General features: G+C 39.9%; 1 protein-coding gene across 1 annotated transcript in view; it reads left to right on the forward strand.

Annotated features, from left to right (window-relative positions):
- myo3b (myosin IIIB) overlaps positions 1–20,845 on the forward strand; it is a 141,752-nt gene that overhangs the window by 54,516 nt on the left and 66,391 nt on the right. The window contains exons 21-23 of the mRNA XM_073845037.1: positions 2,044–2,197; positions 2,373–2,461; positions 5,856–5,985. Coding sequence (XP_073701138.1) covers positions 2,044–2,197; positions 2,373–2,461; positions 5,856–5,985 — 373 coding nt within the window. The remainder of the gene's footprint in view (positions 1–2,043; positions 2,198–2,372; positions 2,462–5,855; positions 5,986–20,845) is intronic.

Raw genomic sequence — 20,845 nt, forward strand, 5'->3', positions numbered from 1 at the left:
TTACCCTGGCCTATCAGGTTCAGGGTGTGCCCTGCCCCCTCAGGTTGAGAGCAGACTCAACTAGAAGTGTTGCATCCTCCTGGGCATTGGCTCGTGGCGCCTCGCTAAATGACATTTGTAGAGCTGCGGGCTGGGCGACCCCTAACACTTCGTGTAGAGCCAGTCTCCTCCTGTATTCTCACCTCAAACAGGTAGAAACACAGAGAGGCCTCTGGCTCGGGTCGGCTTGCTATACTGCTCCAGAGTATCCCCAGAGTAACTCTGTCGAGTTCCTCTGCTGAGCTTGACAGCCTGACGTAGCGGAGCGTCCGGCGTCAGGCCCTCACTTGATGAATCCTTCAGAACCGGTAGAGGGCCCGGCTCCACATAGAGACTTAACTGCATCTCTTATATATTCCACAATGCGCCCTAGAGGCTGTGTGTTTCCCCGGTAGACCTTCTACCATCTCACGAGGGTTCAACCACCTCCAATCTTCCATATATCCTGAATTGAGTTATATGTGTATTGCTCCGAACCTCCTACAGAAAGGACATGAGCTCCGCACGTTCCCAGTGCTCCAGCCTCACTGAAGTAGGTGGTGCTATGTTATACGGTGACTGGTATTCCTTGATGTGAGCCCTGGCCGAAGCCAGAAAAGGGGCCCAGGAGGCTCGCTTAGGACACTGGAAGGAGCAGCAGCCGCGGCGTTTTGTTAGGGATCCCAATTCGTCGGTCTCGATGAGACGTCTCGTCGTGTCGCCTCGGCTCATGTACCGCCGCTGTACGGCCGGGCCTTGCTCGGCTCCTCAGCGAAAACCTGAGGTCTATGCATGGCACCTGCTGCTCATTATATGCTCACGCTGTGATCAGCCGTAGCTGGCTGCAATCATGCATGCCAATGTTCAGTGGCTCGTTTAGTTTACACACGAAGTAGATTGGTCTATCCAGGCGATATCCCAATTCGTCGGTCTCAACGAGACGTCTCCGTTCCCTCCTTCAGGGAACGAGGGTTACAATACGTAACCGAGACGTTTCGTTTATTACATATATTTGTAAAATGCAGGGTCATACGTGAAATAATCGCAAAAATGTAAGATACAAATGTAATATAAAATGAATGTTTTAAATCTGAGTGAATAAATGACAGTACGTTTTGTGACGAGTCGGCTGCCTCCCCCCTAATTATCATCACCACTCCGTCCCTTATTCGCCGCCCTTCTCCAGGCTCCCGATGGGAGTGGGTGTGTAGGGGAGAGGAGGGGCGTGAAATCAGCTCGGGCTGGCGGTGTGTGATGAGGCACACGTGAATGGAATGCAGCCTCATCACCGCCGCTGTTTAAATCCCGAGCGTGCCTCTCCTCAGGGGACCGGTCTCTCCCCCGTGCATGCACGCTGGTGTCCTTGCGGGTCCAGGAAGGGGTGAAGAGGGAAGCCAGCGCCGCCAGATGGGACGAGCCAAAAGGACCCGTAGTCCGGCTGAAGACTGCACCTGAGATGGCCGACGGGCCAGGATGCCGGGCCATAAATTCCCCGTTGGAAGTGCCGGACAGCTCGAGAGGGACGAAGCCACAAGAGATGCCGCAGCCCTAGCACCCCGGTCCCAAGCGGGGAGCGCGTGCGGCCGCCGGACTCCGCCCCTTACCTGGACCCTTCCCCATTGAACACTGCCCATCCTCCCGCCACAGTTTATATTCATCATATCATCAAATCTTGTGTAAAAGAATGTCTGACAATGATTAGTTGCCTGCAATAAAAAAATATTATTTTAAATGTATATTAAATGCATTTTTAACTCACTTAAGTAGGACGTAAGTACATTTTTATGTTATGTAATTATCATTCTGTTGTTTTTGAATGTGGTTCAAATGTACTGCTGAATTCTGACAATTATTTAGATTGTCAAATACACTGTTGATACAGTCATTCAACTTAAAGCTTCCAGGAAATGTTTTTTTTTTTTTTAATTAACAAATGTGGCATCAATTGTGTTTTAACATCTTATAACAACTTTCTTGGTGTTATTATTAAGGTATGAATCTGTGTGTCTGTGTGTGTTTGTTCAGATCGAGTATCAGAGTGAGGGTGTAGATGCCAGTCTGGTGGAATATGAGGACAACAGGCCCATTCTGGATATGTTTCTTCAGAAGCCCATGGGTTTGCTGTCTTTGCTGGATGAGGAGAGCCGTTTCCCACAGGCCACTGACCAAACACTCGTCGGTAATGCTTTTGAATGAATACTTTCGTAGTTACATGAAGTTCAGCATGCATATAATGATAATAGCAAATCAGTATTAAATGAAAAATTGGCATTGTATTTAAATATTTATTTATTCTTAAGATGAGAGGTCAGTTCAGTAACATTGTTCACTCACCTTCAGTGTTTGTTATAAAGATAAGTTTCAGGATAACCTGAGAAACAAGTACTTCTGGACACCCAAGCGCGTGGAGCTTTGCTTCGGGATCCAGCATTATGCTGGCAAGGTAAATAAAACTCTGTTTGATAAAACTCATCGAATTACTGCAACCCAACTTTATTCACTTTTAGCAAATAATGTGTAACTTAGGTAGACCACAAGACCTTTTTTTATGTTTTTTGTCTTCAGTCTCACATGATCCTTCAGAAGATCCTTCATATTATTATAATATGCTGATTTGCTGCTCAGAAACATTGTTGAAAAAAGTTTTGCTGCTCAATTTTTTTGAAAATCATATTTTTTCAGGATTCTTTAATGAATAGAAATTTCAAAGGAACAGCATTTATTTGAAATAAAAATCTTTTGTAACATTGTAATTGTCTTTACTGTCACTTTTGATTAGTTGAATGCCTCACTTCTGAATAAAAGTGTTAATTTCTTAAAAAAGTAAATGTGTAAAATTTTACTGACCCCAGACGTTTTAACAGTAGTGTATACAGTGTTGTGAAAAAGTGTTGGCCCCCTTAATGATTTTTTATTTTTTTGCATGTTTGTCACACTAAAGTTTCAGATCATCAAAAAAATTAAATATTAATCAAAGATAACACAATTAAACACAACATGCAGTTTTCAAATGAAGGTTTTTTTTATGAAGGGAAAAAAAATCCAAACCCACATGGCACTGTGTGAAAAAGTGTTCACAATCAAGAAATCACTTAAATAGGACCTGCCTGACAAAGTGAAGTAGACCAAAAGATCCTCAAAATCTACACATCATGTTGAGATCTAAAGAAATTCAGGAACAAATGAGAAAGAAAGTAATTGAGATCTGTCAGTCTGGAAAAGGTTATAAAGCCATTTCTAAAGCTTTAGGACTCCAGCGAACCACAGTGAGAGCCATTATCCACAAATGGCGAAAACATGGAACAGTGGTGAACCTTCCCAGGAGTGGCCAGCCGACCAAAATTACCCCAAGAGCGCAGCGACGACTCATCCAAGAGGTCACAAAAGACCCCACAACAACATCTAATGAACTGCAGGCCACTCTTGCCTCAGTTAAGGTCAGGGTTCATGACTCCACCATAAGAAAGAGACTGGGCAAAAATGGCCTGCATGGCATAGTTCCAAGATGAAAACCACTGATGAGCAAAAAGAACATAAAGGCTCATCTCAGTTTTGCCAGAAAACATCTTGATGATCCCCAAGACATTTGGGAAAATACTCTGTGGACTGATGAGACAAAAGTTGGAAGGTGTGTGTCCCATTACATCTGGCGTAAAAGTAACACAGCATTTCAGAAAAAGAACATCATACCAACAGTAAAATCTGGTGGTGGTAGTGTGATAGTCTGGGGCTGTTTTGCTGCTTCTGGACCTGGAAGACTTGCTGTGATAAATGGAACCATGAATTCTGCTGTCTACCAAAAAATCCTGAAGGATAATGTCCGGCCATATGTTCATGACCTCAAGCTGAAGCGAACTTGGGTTCTGCAGCAGGACAATGATCCAAAACACACCAGCAAATCCACCTCTGAATGGCTGAAGAAAAACAAAATGAAGACTTTGGAGTGGCCTAGTCAAAGTCCTGACCTAAATCCTATTGAGATGCTGTGGCATAACCTTAAAAAGGAAGTTCATGCTCGAAAACCCTCCAATGTGGCTGAATTACAACAATTCTGCCAAGATGAGTGAGCCAAAATTCCTGCACAGTGCTGTAACAGACTCATTGCAAGTTATCGCAAACGCTTGATTGCAGTTGTTGCTGCTAAGGGTGGCCCAACCCTCTATGACCAGTCACTCAGAGAAAAAAGGTGCCAAATGTTCTAGCTGAAAGATGTTAAAACTGGCAGTTTTTACAAAAAGTGTGAACTTTCAGTGTGCTTCCCAAACTTCTAACAAAATTTTAATGTCTGATTGTAATCATAATGCAAAACCTGATATTTATCCAATCAAAAAATATCTAAACCTTGACAAAAGTAATCTTTTAGAATGTCTAAATATATTTCTAAATGCAAAGCCTATTAAAATGAAGAAACAGTCTAAATAAAACAATAGGAATCCCAAAGCCCCTGTGTATATGTATGTAAGGAGATACAGGAGGTTACATGACATTACACAAGTTTTTATTTTTTTATGCCACCAGATGGCACAATTTTCACTTAAAAAATGGATTTTAAATGCTTTTATTCTATTTTAATGTGAAATGCTGCATTTATTGAAAAATAATAAATAAATAAATAATTAAATAAAAATATATAATAATAATTCTAGTGGGAAAAAATTGTTCATTAAAATTGTATAAATATTGCATAGATTCATAAAAACTTCGCAAAATTCTAAATAATAATCACAAAATATTATTGAACAAAAATGTATTTCATTGATTTTCCTGAAGAAAAAAAAGTTACTTTTTAAGGCTTCGGTCACTTTTGACCGCGAGGGAGCCAAGTGTGACCCCTAAATGAAGAGGCCCAGAGGGTTAAACAGGGCCATGTGGGTTTGGATTTTGTTTTCGCTTCATAATAAAAAAACTTCATTCAAAAACTGCATGTTGTGTTTACTTGTGTTATCTTTGATTAATATTTAAGGGTGTACTCACACTAGGCACGGTTGCCCTGAACCGGGCCCGAGTACGATTGTCCCCCCTCCCCACTCCCCCTCTGGCCTGCACTCACATAGGGTTTCAGCATTCGTGCCGGAGCACGCTTACGTAATTATGTTGCGATGGTTTCAGGATAAACAGGAAGAGCAACGCTCGTGCTGAACGTGAAATAGTTTACTTTGTGGATAATTATTTTAAATCGTTTGGTCCGCGGTGGTCCACAGCCCTCTCAACGCCTACTGTTAAACAGGTCTATCGCCTAAGTGGCACGAAAATTTTCACGCAATCGTGCTGCTCATCTGAGGAGATTTTCAATTACCAGCTGAAGTGCAGCAATGACTTTGCAGCTTTGATTACGGACTACAAAAACGTTGATTACCTCGCAAAAGCGTGACATCACGCATCCTGTTCCGTGCTTCAGCACAGTTAGCGCTCACACTGCATGCGAACCGCGCCCGAGTCCAACTGAACCGTGCTCTGGCCCACCTCTTCCAAGCGGGCCAGGGACGGCTAAATGAGCCGCGCCCGGGCACGGTTCGGAACACTCACACTAGTCAAACGAACCACACTTTGGTGGTCAAACGCACTCGGGCACGGTTCAAACTGCCTAGTGTGAGTACACCCTAAATTTGTTTGATGATCTGAAATATTAAAGTGTGACAAACATGCAAAAAAAGTAAAACATCAGGAAGGGAGCCAACACTTTTTCACACCACCGTATGTAATTAAAATCTACTGCAGTAATTCATTACCGTATTGAAGTCTGTATTGTTGTATCAAAATATAAGAATTTCCTTGAGTTTTACAAGTAAAAGTGTGTAATACTTAAAACATTAAAATATCTTATTTCTCTCTGTCAGGTGTTGTATAATGTCAGTGGTTTTCTGGAAAAGAACCGGGACACTCTTCCTGCAGACATTGTGGTGGTTTTGAGAACGTCAGAGAACAAACTTCTGCAGCAGCTGTTTTCCAGCCCTCTGACTAAAACAGGTATCAGAATCGTTTAACATTCATCACGTGAGCTGTTCATGTCCCTTCTGTCACCTCTAGCCAATCAGTATTGATTGTCCCAGAATTATCTTTACAGATATTGCTGTGCCATCTAAGAGGCTTTAGACATAGTGTCAGATTAATGGAAATGCCAAGTTCTGTCATTAAACTCTAGATTGTGCAGGCTGATGGGTCGTTAATGCAAACTGGTGATATTCACAGCGTTAAACTACTTGGCACAAGCTGATTAGTTCATGTTGCACACATTGAAACCCTTCACCTTCCCCAGCTCCACCTGTATAGATCTGCTACAGGTTATCATACTTGTGCAGCAGCAGTATGTCTTAAATACTCAAAACAAATGCTCAAATACTCTATTCTGCCAAGACCAAATACATTGACACTGTCATATCCGTTACCATCCTAAACTCCTCTAAGAGTTGTCATGATAGAAATGCAGTAATGGTGTTAAAATAGTCCCAATTGCTTGAGATGCTTCACACCCCATTTTCACCATCCAGAGGTCACTAGGTCAGGGCCAATAAGTGAGAGCTACATTAAAATTCCTGATGGTGGATTGTAAAACGTTAACAGTTGTTAGTCTGAGTGTTTGTTGTAAAACATAAAGCAGTCACTTGAAAGTGATGTTCACACTTTAGCCCAGACACCAGTTGTAATAAGATTGATTATTTTTGTCAGTATGTCAGTTTGCTTTGATGTTAAAGGTTAATCTCAGGCCCACAGAACTGCTAAGTGAATATGCTGAAGTATTTTTTCACAACTGTAGGATACAAAATACAAATAAAAAAGTTCTTAAAGGATTACTTCACCTACAAAATAAAAATGTCCTGATAATTTACTCATCCCCTTGTCATCCAAGATGTTCATGTCTTTGTCTTTTAAGTCGCAAATAATTTTTTTTTTTTTTTTGAGAAAAACATTCTCCATATAGTGGACTTCAATGGTGCTCTACAGATTGAAGGTTAAAAATGCAGTTTCAGTGCAGCTTCAAAGGGCTCTAAATGGTCCCAGCTAAGGAATAAGGGTCTTATCTGGCAAAATTATTGGTTATTTTCTAAAAAAAAATGACAATTTAAATACTTTTTAACCTCAAATGCTCGTCTTGTCTAGCTCTGTGATGCACATGTGTACTCTGTGTATTCTGGTTCAATACAGTTCAATACAATTCCTCGGCTGGAATCATTTAGGGCCCTTTGAAGCTTAAACTTCAATTTTAACCTTCAATCCGTTGAGCACCATTGAAGTCCATAATATGGAGAAAAATCCTGGAATGTTTTCCTCAGAACACTTAATTTATTTGCGACTGAAGAAAGAAAGACATGAATATCTTGGATGACATGGGGGTGAGTAAATTATCAGGAAATTTTTATTCTGAAAGTGGAGTAATCCTTTAAATAGGTATGATGTATTAGTATGAAATTAATTAGTATAAAAGTATATAAAAACACTAAAGATGGGAAACAGGGTTTCAGTTAACAGCATTGTAGATTTATCAAAGCAAAAACATTTAAAATGTTACAAAAAAACATTTATAAAATATTTCAAATAAATGCAGTTCTTTTGAAATGTTCATTAATAATCCTAAAAAATGCCTAATAAATATCCTTATAATAACCCCAAATAATCTTTTTCACAAATCTTTTTCAATCGTTTTCACAAAAATGTTAAGCAGCATAGCTGTTTTCAACACTGAATCAAAAATGTTTCTTGAGCAGCAAATCAGCATATTACATTGATTTCTGAAGGATCATATGACTGAAAACTGAAGTAATGATCACAGGAATAAATTAAATTTCAAAATATATTGATGTAGAAAAATATTTTTGATCAATTTAATGCATCCTTGATAAGATACTTTTAAGAAAAAAGGGTTAAAGTTACTTTTATTCAACCATTTTGGAAAGAAAAAAAAAAAAAAAATTCTTAGCTTTATTTACATTTGAACAAAAAGTGGCATGTCCAAAATTATTCATACCCTTTGCAAACTGTCACAGTCTATGACAAAATCCTAAGTTCTATACCATTCCAAATAGTCCAAGCTGTTCAAAAGCATCCTAATTAATCAACTCAGCAGGTGAAAAACAGAAGCTCTCTGCTGTTGGTTTGTGGACAGTCAAGACAAAGGAGCTCACTGAGGACCTGCGGCTGCGTATTGTGGCTACTCACAAGTCAGGAAAGGGCTATACGACCATATCTAAATGTTTTGAAGTTCCAGTGGCTACAGTGCAGTATTATTAAATAATATATTAAGTATTATTAAAAAATACAAGACGTTCCACACTGTGAAAAATCTCAGTGGACGTGGTCGGAAGCCAAAGGTGACACCTGTGCTGGCCAGGAGGATAGTAGGAGAGGAATGATGGGCTGATGAATCTGGGCTCTGCTGGTGGCAACATCTCAAGGCAGACAGTCTAACAGACACTGCACACCACTGGGTTCCACGGACGCAGACTGAGGAGGACACCACTTCTCCAGATGAGGCACACAAAAGCCCGCTTGGCCTTTGCAAATGCTCATCTGGACAAAGAAGACTTCTGGTCTTCTGTTTTATAGTCAGATGAAACAAAAATTTAATTGTTTAGCCACAATGATGTAGCCTTCATTCGGCGTAAAAAAGGAGAAGCCTTCAACCCTAAGAACACCATCCCCACTGTCATACATGGTGGTGGGAACCTAATGTTTTAGGTTTTTTTGGACCAGAGAACCTAATTACAGTAAACGGCACCATGAAAAAGGAGCAATACATCAAAATTCTCAACAACAACATCAGGCAGTCTGCAGAGAAACTTGGCCTTGGGCACCAGTAGACATTTCAGCACGACAATGACCCAAAACACACAGCAAAAGTGGTGAAGAATGGTTAGCAGACAAAAACATTAACGTTTTGCAGTGGCCCAACCAGAGTCCTGACTTAAATCCAATTGAGAATCTGTGAGGGAGCTAAAGATCAGGGTGATGGCAAGGAGACCCTCCAACCTGAAAGTGTTGAAGCTCATGGTTAAAGATGAATGGGCAAAAATACCAGTGGAGACGTGCAATTATAGGAAGCGTTTGATTGCTGTAATAGCCAATAAAGGCTTTTCTATTGATTACTGAGAAGGCTATGAATAATTTTGGGCATGCCACTTTTTGTTCAAATGTGAATAAAAGATGAGTAATATTTTTTTTCCATAATGATGCTTGTTGTACATCGTCTTATTATCTTTTGGGAGAAGCCTGTGTCATTTCCGATAAAAAAAAAACAAAAAACAAAAAAAACTTGCTGGTTGAATAAAAGTAACTTTAAGTCAGAATTTGCCAGGGGTATGAATAATTTTGGGCTTGACTGTATATAAATTCTCTCTCCAAATGCATTGCTTCAAAATATAATGGGACACCGATTTGTGAAAAGGTTTTCCAATATTGTGTTTGTTTGAGTTTTGAGTTTATGGAAATTCAGGAACTCGTTGAAAATGTCTGGTCTGACTGATGTTACAGTATGATTGTGTGAACGTGCTGTGTGAACGTCCAAACTCAAATAAGTGAGCTGAATTCAGATACTGTGGCCATATTCTTTGTCTCTCTCTGTTTCTCTCTCTCTTTCTTTATAAATACAAATCTCTCCCCCCATTATCTCTGGAGTGGCTGATCTCAGGCAGAAGAATAGTGGAATAGAAAGGAAGGATAGAGCTGTGGATGGATGTGTTTTCATTTCCTCTAAGCTGTCCGCTAGGCTCCCGCTGCTTCTCTGCTATCTGTTGGAGTTTGGGATATTCCAGCGATAAGATTCTCAAATACCCCGAGGAAGAAAAGCAGCTATTTAGCCCAGTAAACTGCTTTTCCTCTGCTATCGTTCTGCCAGCCAGGTGCTTAATACAGCCAAGAGTTGCCAGACGGTCACTAGACTTAGTGAGGTGTGAATAGGAGCACGCTGGGTAATTATAAAATGTGTATTTTCATACGGCTCTTTAGTTAAGCCATTATGTGGTTGGCTGCTGCCTTCGGCTACCTGTTAATGAATGTGTTTAGTCAGAACTTAATGAAAAGATTTGAAGTACCGTGTTTTTAAAATAATGTGTTCAGCTTATAATAAGAGTTGGATACTTTGCTAAATGGAATAGGAGAATTTTATTGGTCACTTTTGAGGTGTGTGTGTAGAGAGAGAGATAAGTTGCTTCCCTTAAATTCCAAATCACAGGATTTTTGAAAATGGTGTGAAAAAGGACATGGATGGTTTATTATTTCAGTGGGTTTTGAAGTATACACTCTTAAAAATAAAGGTGCTTTTATGGAACCAAAAATGGTTCCTCTATGGCAAGAACCTTTTTAAGCACCTTTATTTTTTAAGAGTATACATGTTAATGCTTCCTGATTCTGAAAGTTAAATTAAAATACATAATAAGCAAAATGTGAATACATATTGTTGACAGGGAACTATGTTTTTAACCCACATTGAACCATAAACTACCATACAATTTCGTCAATTCATTCATTTTTAAAAATTATTTATTCATTTATATCATGTTTTTTTTTTTAAGGCCAGCACAACTGTTTTTAATATAGATATACTAAAAATGAACACCGAATCTGCTGAAAATTCAGCCTTGCATCACAGGAATAAATTATTTTCAAAATATACTCAAAAAGAAAATAGTATTTATTGTAATAATAAAATTGTAATAATATTTAACAATATTACGGTTGTTTTAATCAAACAAATGCAGTCATGATAAGCATAAGAGATTAAAAAATACAAGAAAAAATCGTTTAAAAATCTTGAATGGTAGAATGATAATATTTTTAATATAATATAATATACATTTTATTATAAATTAGATTTATAATATAATATAAATTAGATGTATAACTAAATAAATAAAAACAAGCCATCCAATCCAAAACACTCTTAAAAATAAAGGTGCTTTACGATGTCATAGAAGAACCTTTTTTGTCTAAATGGTTCCACAAAGAACCTCTAAAGAACCTTTTTGTTTCACAAAAGGTTCTTTGTGCAAAAGAAGGTTCTTCAAATTATTAAAAGGCAAGAAAGAGATGGTTCTTTAAAGAACCTTTGTCTGAATGGCTCTTTGTGGAACCAAAAATGGTTCTTCTATGGCATCGCTTGAAGAACCCTTTAAAGCACCTTTATTTTTAAGAGTGTAGATAAAAAAAAAAAAAAGGTCTTTGATGAATCTAAAATGCTACAAAGAATCACTGAACCTTTATTTATGAGAGTGTAGCCAAAGTCATCATTACTTAAATCACCTGATCATTTTAATCTGCTGGGCAAAATACCTGGTGGGTTTAATTAGCATATATTTTCATTGTTCTCTGCTTTTTGCTGTTATCTCCAAAATTCGGCCAGAACCTGATTTAATCTGTTTGTCCTTGGTGACTTCGTGAAGTTCATGTTCCTGATCAGAGTGCAGGGTGAGTTCAGACCAGTAGGGGTCAGGCTTGATGATTCAACCACGTCTCAATCACAGAGCGGGTTTATGTTGATTGTACAAGCTGTTCTGAAGTCAGTGATGTTTGCAGCATATGTGCATGCTGTAAAATGAAAGCATGATAAAGACCTGTGCTGAAGAAATGATTTTGCGAAAGCACTGTAGAGGTCCATTTATGAAAATCATAATCTATAACAGTCAGTTTATAGTCCTAGGTTGTTTTATTGTATATTGAGTTACTGATAAATCCTGAGTTGTCAGCTTCATAATTTTACAATTGTAAACTCTTAACTTCTTTACATATTCATGGTTAGTTGATGCTTTGTGTTTTTTATTAACACCAATTTAGGATTATATTAGTGAATGTATAAGGAAAAATTTATATGTTATCAGTCACTTTTTTTTTTTTTTTTTTTACTTTTAAATCACCTTTTTAACATCACTAGTTTTAGTTTTCATTTAAAATGCCCCTGGAGTGCAAATTTTGATATTACATTTTTAATATTCCATTTAGTCTCTCAATTAATATGAGCTCATAAAGATACATGCATAATCATCATGAAGGATTAGCAAAACCCTTGAGAAAAAGAAGTGTGGTTAATTGTACTGAATGTATACTGAATTTAAAAAAAATAACTGCACTTGCAGATGATATATTAAGTAAAAGGCCACTTAAATGTACTTAAAGAAAGTGAGCTTTCATGACTATGTTTCTTAACTCACTTAAGTGGACTTGTAAAATGTGCACTGAATTAATTCATTAAAATGTTACTGTAAGGCATATTGTAATGAATTAATTCACTTCCAGAATAAAATTTGCATTTGATGTTAAAAAGTGTACATACTGTAAGTGTGAGTGTGTGTATGTATATATATATGTTGCAGACCCCGCTCTGGGAGTCCACTCAACAGATGAGAATAGTCTTTTTTGCAATAAAGAAGGAGAGAGACAAGAGTTTGCCTTCAGTTAAGCAGTCTTCTTTGTTGACTTTTAATACACATGAACATTCATGAAACTTCAACACACAGTACTCCACATTAGGAAAAGATGTATAAGTATATACAAGTACTCATTGGCAGCAAACAAACAGTTAAACAAGGTAACAAAATCCTATAAATGTTTCCCACAACTCACATAGCAGACTGGATTCAGGTAAGTAAAAAGGTACGTAATAACATGTCTGGTAATCTGTACCCATACCATTTTTTGTACACACTAACTGACATTTTATAACTTTAACATTAAAATAAACTCTTAAATACATTGAAATGCTTACTTTATGTACAGTTACTCATAAACTTTACCACTTCAAAGTCAATAACATGTAAAACACAAGTGAACCCTATGGCATGACAACTGTTCTAAAATTACTAATAAAATACATATCTAACTGAAAACACATTCATTGGACAGTAAAGAATGTGAATAGTAGCTGTTTTCCTTGACATTTGATCATTTTACTAACCTTTTTTGCAATAAAGAAGGAGAGAGACAAGAGTTTGCCTTCAGTTAAGCAGTCTTCTTTGTTGACTGAAGATGCGCCGTAGTCGCCATGGCAACTCTTCTCTCAACTGCCACTTAGTGTTTAGAAAATGCAACTTTGTTTTCCTTAATATATACATTCATGACAATAAAGTTATATAAATACATAGAAATGAGCATATTTACATCATAAATACAATATATATACAATCAGTTCAATAATCCTGTAAACTGAACACCATGTGGGGGTCACACTCTCCCAGACAAAGAAGATAGTATCTCCCAATGTCTTTGAACACCATTAGTCTCAATATACACATACAGGGTAAGTATATGGTGTGAATGTCTGGCATGGCATGAAAGGTTCACCTGGAGGAATGTAGTATGGAGGTAAGTATGTTGGTGTAGGATAATATGATGTATAGCCCCCTTGTCTAGCTGGTGACCCATAAAAACCTATAGTGTTAACTGTTGTATGTGACTGTGATCTTGGCTGACCTAATGCCTCATACATGAACGTCTGTCTTGGTCTCCTATCTCTGGTAGATCGCCTAATTTCAACTAGATCATCCAGGTCTGGGCTTTCAACTACTACATCTGACATCTCTTCAGGTATAGCATGCACACTATTTGCACCATTTTCATGGTGAATAGCAAGTGGGTAATGATCAAGTATGGGTTCATTTCTTTGCACTTGACTGAGTAGTTCTCTTGCAGGCACTCGCTCAGGCACTTGTTCAGGTGAATCATGTCTCCATAGTGTTCTTTGTTTCTTCCTGAATGGTACTTGGTTTTGACTGTCTCTTTTTTGCACTTGACCAAACTGTTCTATTGCAGGTACTTGCTCAGGTGGATCATCTCTCCCAGGTTCAGTTAAACTGACTGGGACTCTCAACCAATATCCTCCCAAGTCACCATCCTCATCTGAGTCTGTTGTGTCACTGTCTCTGATAAAGTTTCTTCTTCCTTTGTGTTTAGAGTGTTTGCTTGTCTGTACATGTGCATTTCTTTCTTTTGCAGGTTTCTTTGAACACAGTGACTCCAGTGGAGCCTCCACAGGTAAGTCGTTCACCAGGTAAAGTAGGTTCCGATGTAACGTTCTGGTCTTTCTGTTACCTCCGTTCTCTGGACAAATTACATATACAGGGTTGTCTGACACCTGTTCTTTCACCACATAAATTGTCTTTTCCCAGTAGGATCTCAGCTTCCCAGGTCCTCCCTGTGCTCCAAGGTTTCGGACAAGTACCCTGTCCCCTGGCTTCAGAATGACTCCTCTTGCTTTCCGATCATACTGTTCTTTACCCCTAGCACTAGATTGTCGGCTGTGCTCCTCTGCAATTCGGTATGCTTCAGCCATTCTGGTTGCCCATTGGTCAGCATACCCTTTATGTGTGACCTCGTCTGCTTTCTCCACAAGACCAAAGATTAGGTCTACTGGAAGGTGAGGATTTCGACCATATAACAAATAGAAAGGGGAATACCCAGTGGACTCATGCCTAGTGCAGTTGTATGCATGCACGACTCGTGGTAGGTGTTCTTTCCACCTTTCCTTTTCTTTGTCTGCCAGAGTCCTCAACATCTGTAAGAGAGTTCGGTTGAACCTTTCTACTGGATTACTTTGAGGATGGTACGGTGATGTTCGTGAATGGCCGATTCCAGAAAACTGTTGAAGTGTACGGAAGAGCTCATTTTCAAACTCTCGGCCCTGGTCATGATGCAACTTGGCAGGGTAACCAAATCGTGGAATATAATCATTGAAAAGGCACTCAGCAGCAGTCCGTCCTGACTTGTTTTTGGTAGGGTAGGCTTGGGCAAACCTTGTGAAGTGATCCATGACTACAAGGATATATTCGTAACCTCCACGACTTGGCTCCAGGTGCAAGTAGTCAACACATACCAGTTCCATTGGTGAGTGTGATGTTATGCTGCCCATAGGTGCACGAACATGAACAGAAGGTTTTTTCTGCTTTATACATGGGCACCTCTTAGTAACATACTCCTCCACTTCCTTCTTCATGTAAGGCCAATAAAACCTCTCTCTCACTAGATTCAGCACCCGCTCAGTGCCCACATGCCCCATCTTGTCATGAAGGTGCTCCAACACTAATTGTTTGTACTCGTTAGGAAGGACGAGCTGCTTCCTCTCCCCTGTCCGTCGGTATAGAAGTCCTCCCTCCAGGCATAACTTGTTCCACTCATACAAGAGCTTTTTGCTAACCCCTGTCACCTCTCCTCTCACCTCATTAGTAAGTGTGATGTTCTCATTCTTCCACTTCATTACTTGAGAGATTACTGAGTCTTCCTCTTGAGCCCTGATCAGCTCATCTTGACTTATTGTTGGTATCCATGTGCTATGCAAGAGTTGTTCATCCTTCACAGAAGACACATGAAGGGCAGCAATCCAAGCCACATCTTTCTGTTTAGCAGCATGGTTTCCCTGCCATGTTGCCTGCACTGCTTCTGAGGATAACTGCTCGGTACACTCTGCCTCATATGCTTCCATATCCAGGGGGATGCGAGAAAGTGTGTCTGCATCAATGTTAGCTTTTCCTGGACGGTACTTGACATCAAACCGAAAGTCAGACAGTTCTCCTACCCAGCGATGTCCCACAGCATTGAGTTTTGCTGTACTCATGACATAGGTCAGGGGGTTGTTATCAGTGTATACGGTAAAATGTGGAGCATAGAACAAGTAGTCCCTGAACTTCTCACACACTGCCCACTTTAGCGCCAAGAATTCAAGCTTTCCACTATGTAGTCTATAATTCCTTTCAGCTGCAGTCAGCGTTCTGGAACCATAGCCAATGACCCTTAACTTTCCATCTTGACGTTGGTAGAGGATAGCTCCCAGACCCCTCTCAGATGCATCAGTGTGGAGCGTAAATGGTAAGTTAAAATCCGGGTAAGCCAGCACTGGTGGGCTTACTAACATGCTGATTAACTCTTCCAGAATTTTCTGATGGTTGTTAGTCCATTCCACGGGATTTCTGGATGGAACTTGTGGACCTTTGACCTTCCTCTGACTATGCAGACCACTAGGAGTATCAGGTTTTGCCTGTAGCAGCTCATATAATGGCTTTGCAACTCTGGAGAAGTCCTGAATGTAACCACGATAATAACTAAGGAAGCCTAGTAGTCTCCTTACATCACCAACAGTGTGGGGTGTCTTATTTGTAAGCGATCGAACAGCTTCCAAGTCTTTAGGATCTATTCGCACCCCTTCAGCTGATATCAGGCGTCCAACATACCGGACTTCACTGCGAAATAACTCACATTTCTCAGGTTTCAACTTGACGCCATGATGTTGGAGGGCCCTAAGAACTCTACGTGTGCTTTCCACATGTTCCTCAAAGGACTTTGCATAGCATAGTATATCGTCCAGATAAGGTATGCAACATTCATCCCTCAGAGAGTCAAGCATTTCTTCCATGCTGCGTTGAAATGCTGCTGGTGCATTTGACAAGCCAAAGGGTAATCTGACCCACTCATATAGTCCCCAAGGAGTGATAAAGGCTGTCATGTGCCTAGATCCTTCTGCAATGAAACCTTGATGGTATGCTTTACCCTGGTCTAAGATGCTGAACCAGGAGTGACCTCCGAGAGTATCAATCAAGTCTTGGATCCTGGGTAATGGATGTCTGTCTGGGACTGTCTTTTTGTTTAGAAGGCGATAATCAACACAAAGCCGCAGGTTGCCATCCTTCTTTCGGACACAGACCACAGGAGCAGCAAATGGAGACTTTGATTTAACTATCCATCCTTTCGCTAAGGGGTCTTGTATATAACTTTTCACTTCATTAAACAAAGGCTTTGGTACCGATGAATAAGCTCGTTGAACTGGGATGTCATCCTTTAGGTTTATCTGCATTTGTAAGCTTGGTATACACCCCATGTCATCTGTGTCTCTGCTAAATGCTCCAGACTCCTCATACAGCATTCTCTTGACGATTCCTTGCTGTCTCTCATTTAGATGTTTTAGATCAATGGGTGGATGCCACAATGGAGAATTCACCTTATCTTCTGCAGTGGCAGCAGTTTGAATCATTGCAGTGTGTGTTGCTTTATTTGATTGTTTAAGGTCCACTATTTTGTCGATTAACTGTATTGTTCCAATTACTGTACCTCGTGGTATTGTCACATCACTCCAAGTGTTGTTCCCAATAGGTATAGACACATAAGGGCTAGTCTTCGAGTGTATCTCCAGGAGGCCCTCACCAATGTCTAGACGTGCCAGAGCTACATTGTCTTCCTGAGGTTCAAACAAAACCATTGAGTTTAACTGTGTCATGTTCTGTGGGACTCTGCACTTCACCCAGACCATTTGTCCTGCACAGATGACCACATCATATCGGCCCACTTTCAGGCGATTATCATTACAGGCTTGATCATTAGTTTGTACAGCGTTGATCAGGGACCGTGCTTTTGCATTGGGTACGTCAATGGCTCCAGCGAGTAAGGAGACGAGTGTCGGCATTAGACGTTCAGGTTGTTCTTGTATTAATTCCTCCACTACGTTGAACCCCAATAATGGCCTTTCAGTCTGTAGTCTGCTCACCAGGAAAGGAACATTAATGGACAGAGTAGCATCATCATTTTCTAATAGCGTTACAGTTATGATCGCCCAGCCATCAAATGGGATTGGCTCTCTGCATAGACCTCTAAGTTGTCATGATACCCCAGGAGTTCACTAAGTGGTCTCACTTCAACATCTGGTAAGTACTGCTCCTTCCATTTGTGGTCTATTATACTGACTTGTGCACCAGTGTCCAGTAGTGCCCTTACTGGTAAACCATTTAAATTACAGTGTGTCAACGCTTTACTTCCTATCAGCTTGATTATTGAATCATTTGGTGTTCTGTGTGGAATATCGGTAAGTGTCTTGGTTTCCTCTTTATTAACCGATGCTTTGAATTCCTGTTTTTGATAAGTGTGTTTTGTGCAGGTGGCTCTTTTTATGCTTGACTCTGTTGGTTGTGGATACTTCTCGTTTCCCTGTCCTTGTTGTTTCCGCAGACATCCAACAGCACGATGTCCTTCTTGACCACAAATGAAGCAGTGAGTACAGCCTTGAAGCCCTCTTTCCACACACTCTGGACAGCCACGTGGACGGGTTATGTGACGGGAAGTAGACTTGCTAACTGAACACTCACAGTTGTTTCTAGGTGATGGTGATGTGGAGTGTTTCATAGTGTCCACCATGCTGGTAAGTGCATCAATTTTAGCTGTAAGTTGTTTTATAGTATCACTGTGCCTTTTCATTTCAAGGGTTTCTTTCACAGTTTTTGTCTCCGTAGCAGGCTCTTCGCTGAGTTGGGCACAACTCGCCATGCTGGGCTTTGAACGGGACGGTGCACCTAGTCTTCGAAGTCTTTCATTCTCCTCACTTGTAACCTTCATGACATGCTTTAGGAATTCATCATCAGTTATGTTACTGTCAGACAATAACGGCTTTAGCTCACTGCGAATGTCTTTGCATTTGTGTCCTAGGCCTTGGTACACAGTGTGTAAGAACACATCCTGAACTGTTGCTGGGTTGTATTTCTTGTCAGAACCTGCCTGTTTTGCAGCAAAGAGTATCTTTTGTTTAAGCCCCATGACCCTGTACAGAAACTGTTGGGGTGTTTCATGTTCACTTTGTTTGGTGCACATTAACTCCTGAAATAGTTCAGTGCTACTTCTGTCACCCAAATGCGACTGTAAAAACCCCTTAAGTTCTCTGATGGTCATGTCTTCCTTGTTCATTAGCATGTCCTTGAAAAACCCTGGCTTTATAATCCGTAGTACCCCTCTGACTATTTCCGCATCACTGAAGTTCTCTTTTACACCATTATCTATTTGCCTACAAACATTGTTATAGGTAATATCTGATGTGTGATCCCCAATTTGACCCCCATGTATCTTAAATTCCCTGTGTGGAATGTAAGAAAGACTGCTTATAGGGAACACCCTATCAGAGTGGTACTGCTTTGCAACTTCAGGTTGACTTGTATGTTGTGTTGTCTCACTAGTTTGTATATGTTGTGTGGGTGAAGACACATATTGACGAAGTTTCCTACTAAGCTCTTCATAATCAGAAAGCATCCTCTGTACTTCTGTATCTGTGTCAGCTCCGATCTTTCTAATGTCCCCTGATCCAATTACATTGAATGTTGATGTTGACTGAACAGGATCAGTAGTGTTGAGTGATTGAGGTTTAAATGTAGTGTGTATGTCTTTGTTAATCTCTTGTGAGTATGCATCTGTGCACATTTGTTTAACAGAATTCACAGTCTCTTGTAACGATAACAGTTCACTCATACCTTGGTCCTCTGATTCAAGCAAAAACTCACTGGACATGAAGGCATTAATGTGATCAAAACAACTCTCAGAATCTTCTGGATCTAGTTCTGACTGGTCTCTTCCTGGTACTGGACCAACGATCTTGGCAACTCGGAGCAGTTCATCAGCAGACAGCGTGATCAAACACTTCCTAATGTCCCACACCAGGCTTCTTCTCGCACGATCCGCCATGATGACACTTCCCGCAGTCCCTTTTGTCTCAGTCAGATTCCCAAGATAGAGTCAGCCGTCCTTTTCACCACTTTCACACGTTCTGCAACTCGACGTCTCTGTAGACCTGGCGATCACCGGCGCCACGGCTCCAGTACCACCACGTCTCTGGTCCCACGGTTCAGAAATCTCTGGATCAGCTTCACTGCATTGTACGAAGTTGATCCCGGACGAGCCCCCACAAATCTGTTGCAGACCCCGCTCTGGGAGTCCACTCAACAGATGAGAATAGTCTTTTTTGCAATAAAGAAGGAGAGAGACAAGAGTTTGCCTTCAGTTAAGCAGTCTTCTTTGTTGACTTTTAATAGACATGAACATTCATGAAACTTCAACACACAGTACTCCACATTAGGAAAAGATGTATAAGTATATACAAGTACTCATTGGCAGCAAACAAACAGTTAAACAAGGTAACAAAATCCTATAAATGTTTCCCACAACTCACATAGCAGACTGGATTCAGGTAAGTAAAAAGGTACGTAATAACATGTCTGGTAATCTGTACCCATACCATTTTTTGTACACACTAACTGACATTTTATAACTTTAACATTAAAATAAACTCTTAAATACATTGAAATGCTTACTTTATGTACAGTTACTCATAAACTTTACCACTTCAAAGTCAATAACATGTAAAACACAAGTGAACCCTATGGCATGACAACTGTTCTAAAATTACTAATAAAATACATATCTAACTGAAAACACATTCATTGGACAGTAAAGAATGTGAATAGTAGCTGTTTTTCTTGACATTTGATCATTTTACTAACCTTTTTTGCAATAAAGAAGGAGAGAGACAAGAGTTTGCCTTCAGTTAAGCAGTCTTCTTTGTTGACTGAAGATGCGCCGTAGTCGCCATGGCAACTCTTCTCTCAACTGCCACTTAGTGTTTAGAAAATGCAACTTTGTTTTCCTTAATATATACATTCATGACAATAAAGTTATATAAATACATAGAAATGAGCATATTTACATCATAAATACAATATATATACAATCAGTTCAATAATCCTGTAAACTGAACACCATGTGGGGGTCACATATATATTAGTGGTGGGCCGTTATCTGCGTTAACGTGCTGCGTTAACGTGAAACTCTTATCGCGCGATAAAAAAAATATCGCCGTTAATCTATTCTCAAATTTGGGTTGGGAGCTGGGTCTAAACTACGCAAGCTATGATGACTTTCACCTTGATAGTTTAACGCGGATGTATACCAAAGACTATAGGATATGGTCGCGCGTTTAAGTCTCCTCCGCCAAAACACAGACGGGATCGCGTCGTCCTCCATTCATAAAAACCGAATCTACTATAGGGAAATGCCACGTAAATTCGTCGTTTTTTGGATTCATAAATCAAATGTTGGTCAGTCACTT

The sequence above is a fragment of the Garra rufa genome, chromosome 8 (genome assembly GCF_049309525.1).
Source record: "Garra rufa chromosome 8, GarRuf1.0, whole genome shotgun sequence".
Lineage (NCBI taxonomy): Eukaryota > Metazoa > Chordata > Actinopteri > Cypriniformes > Cyprinidae > Garra > Garra rufa.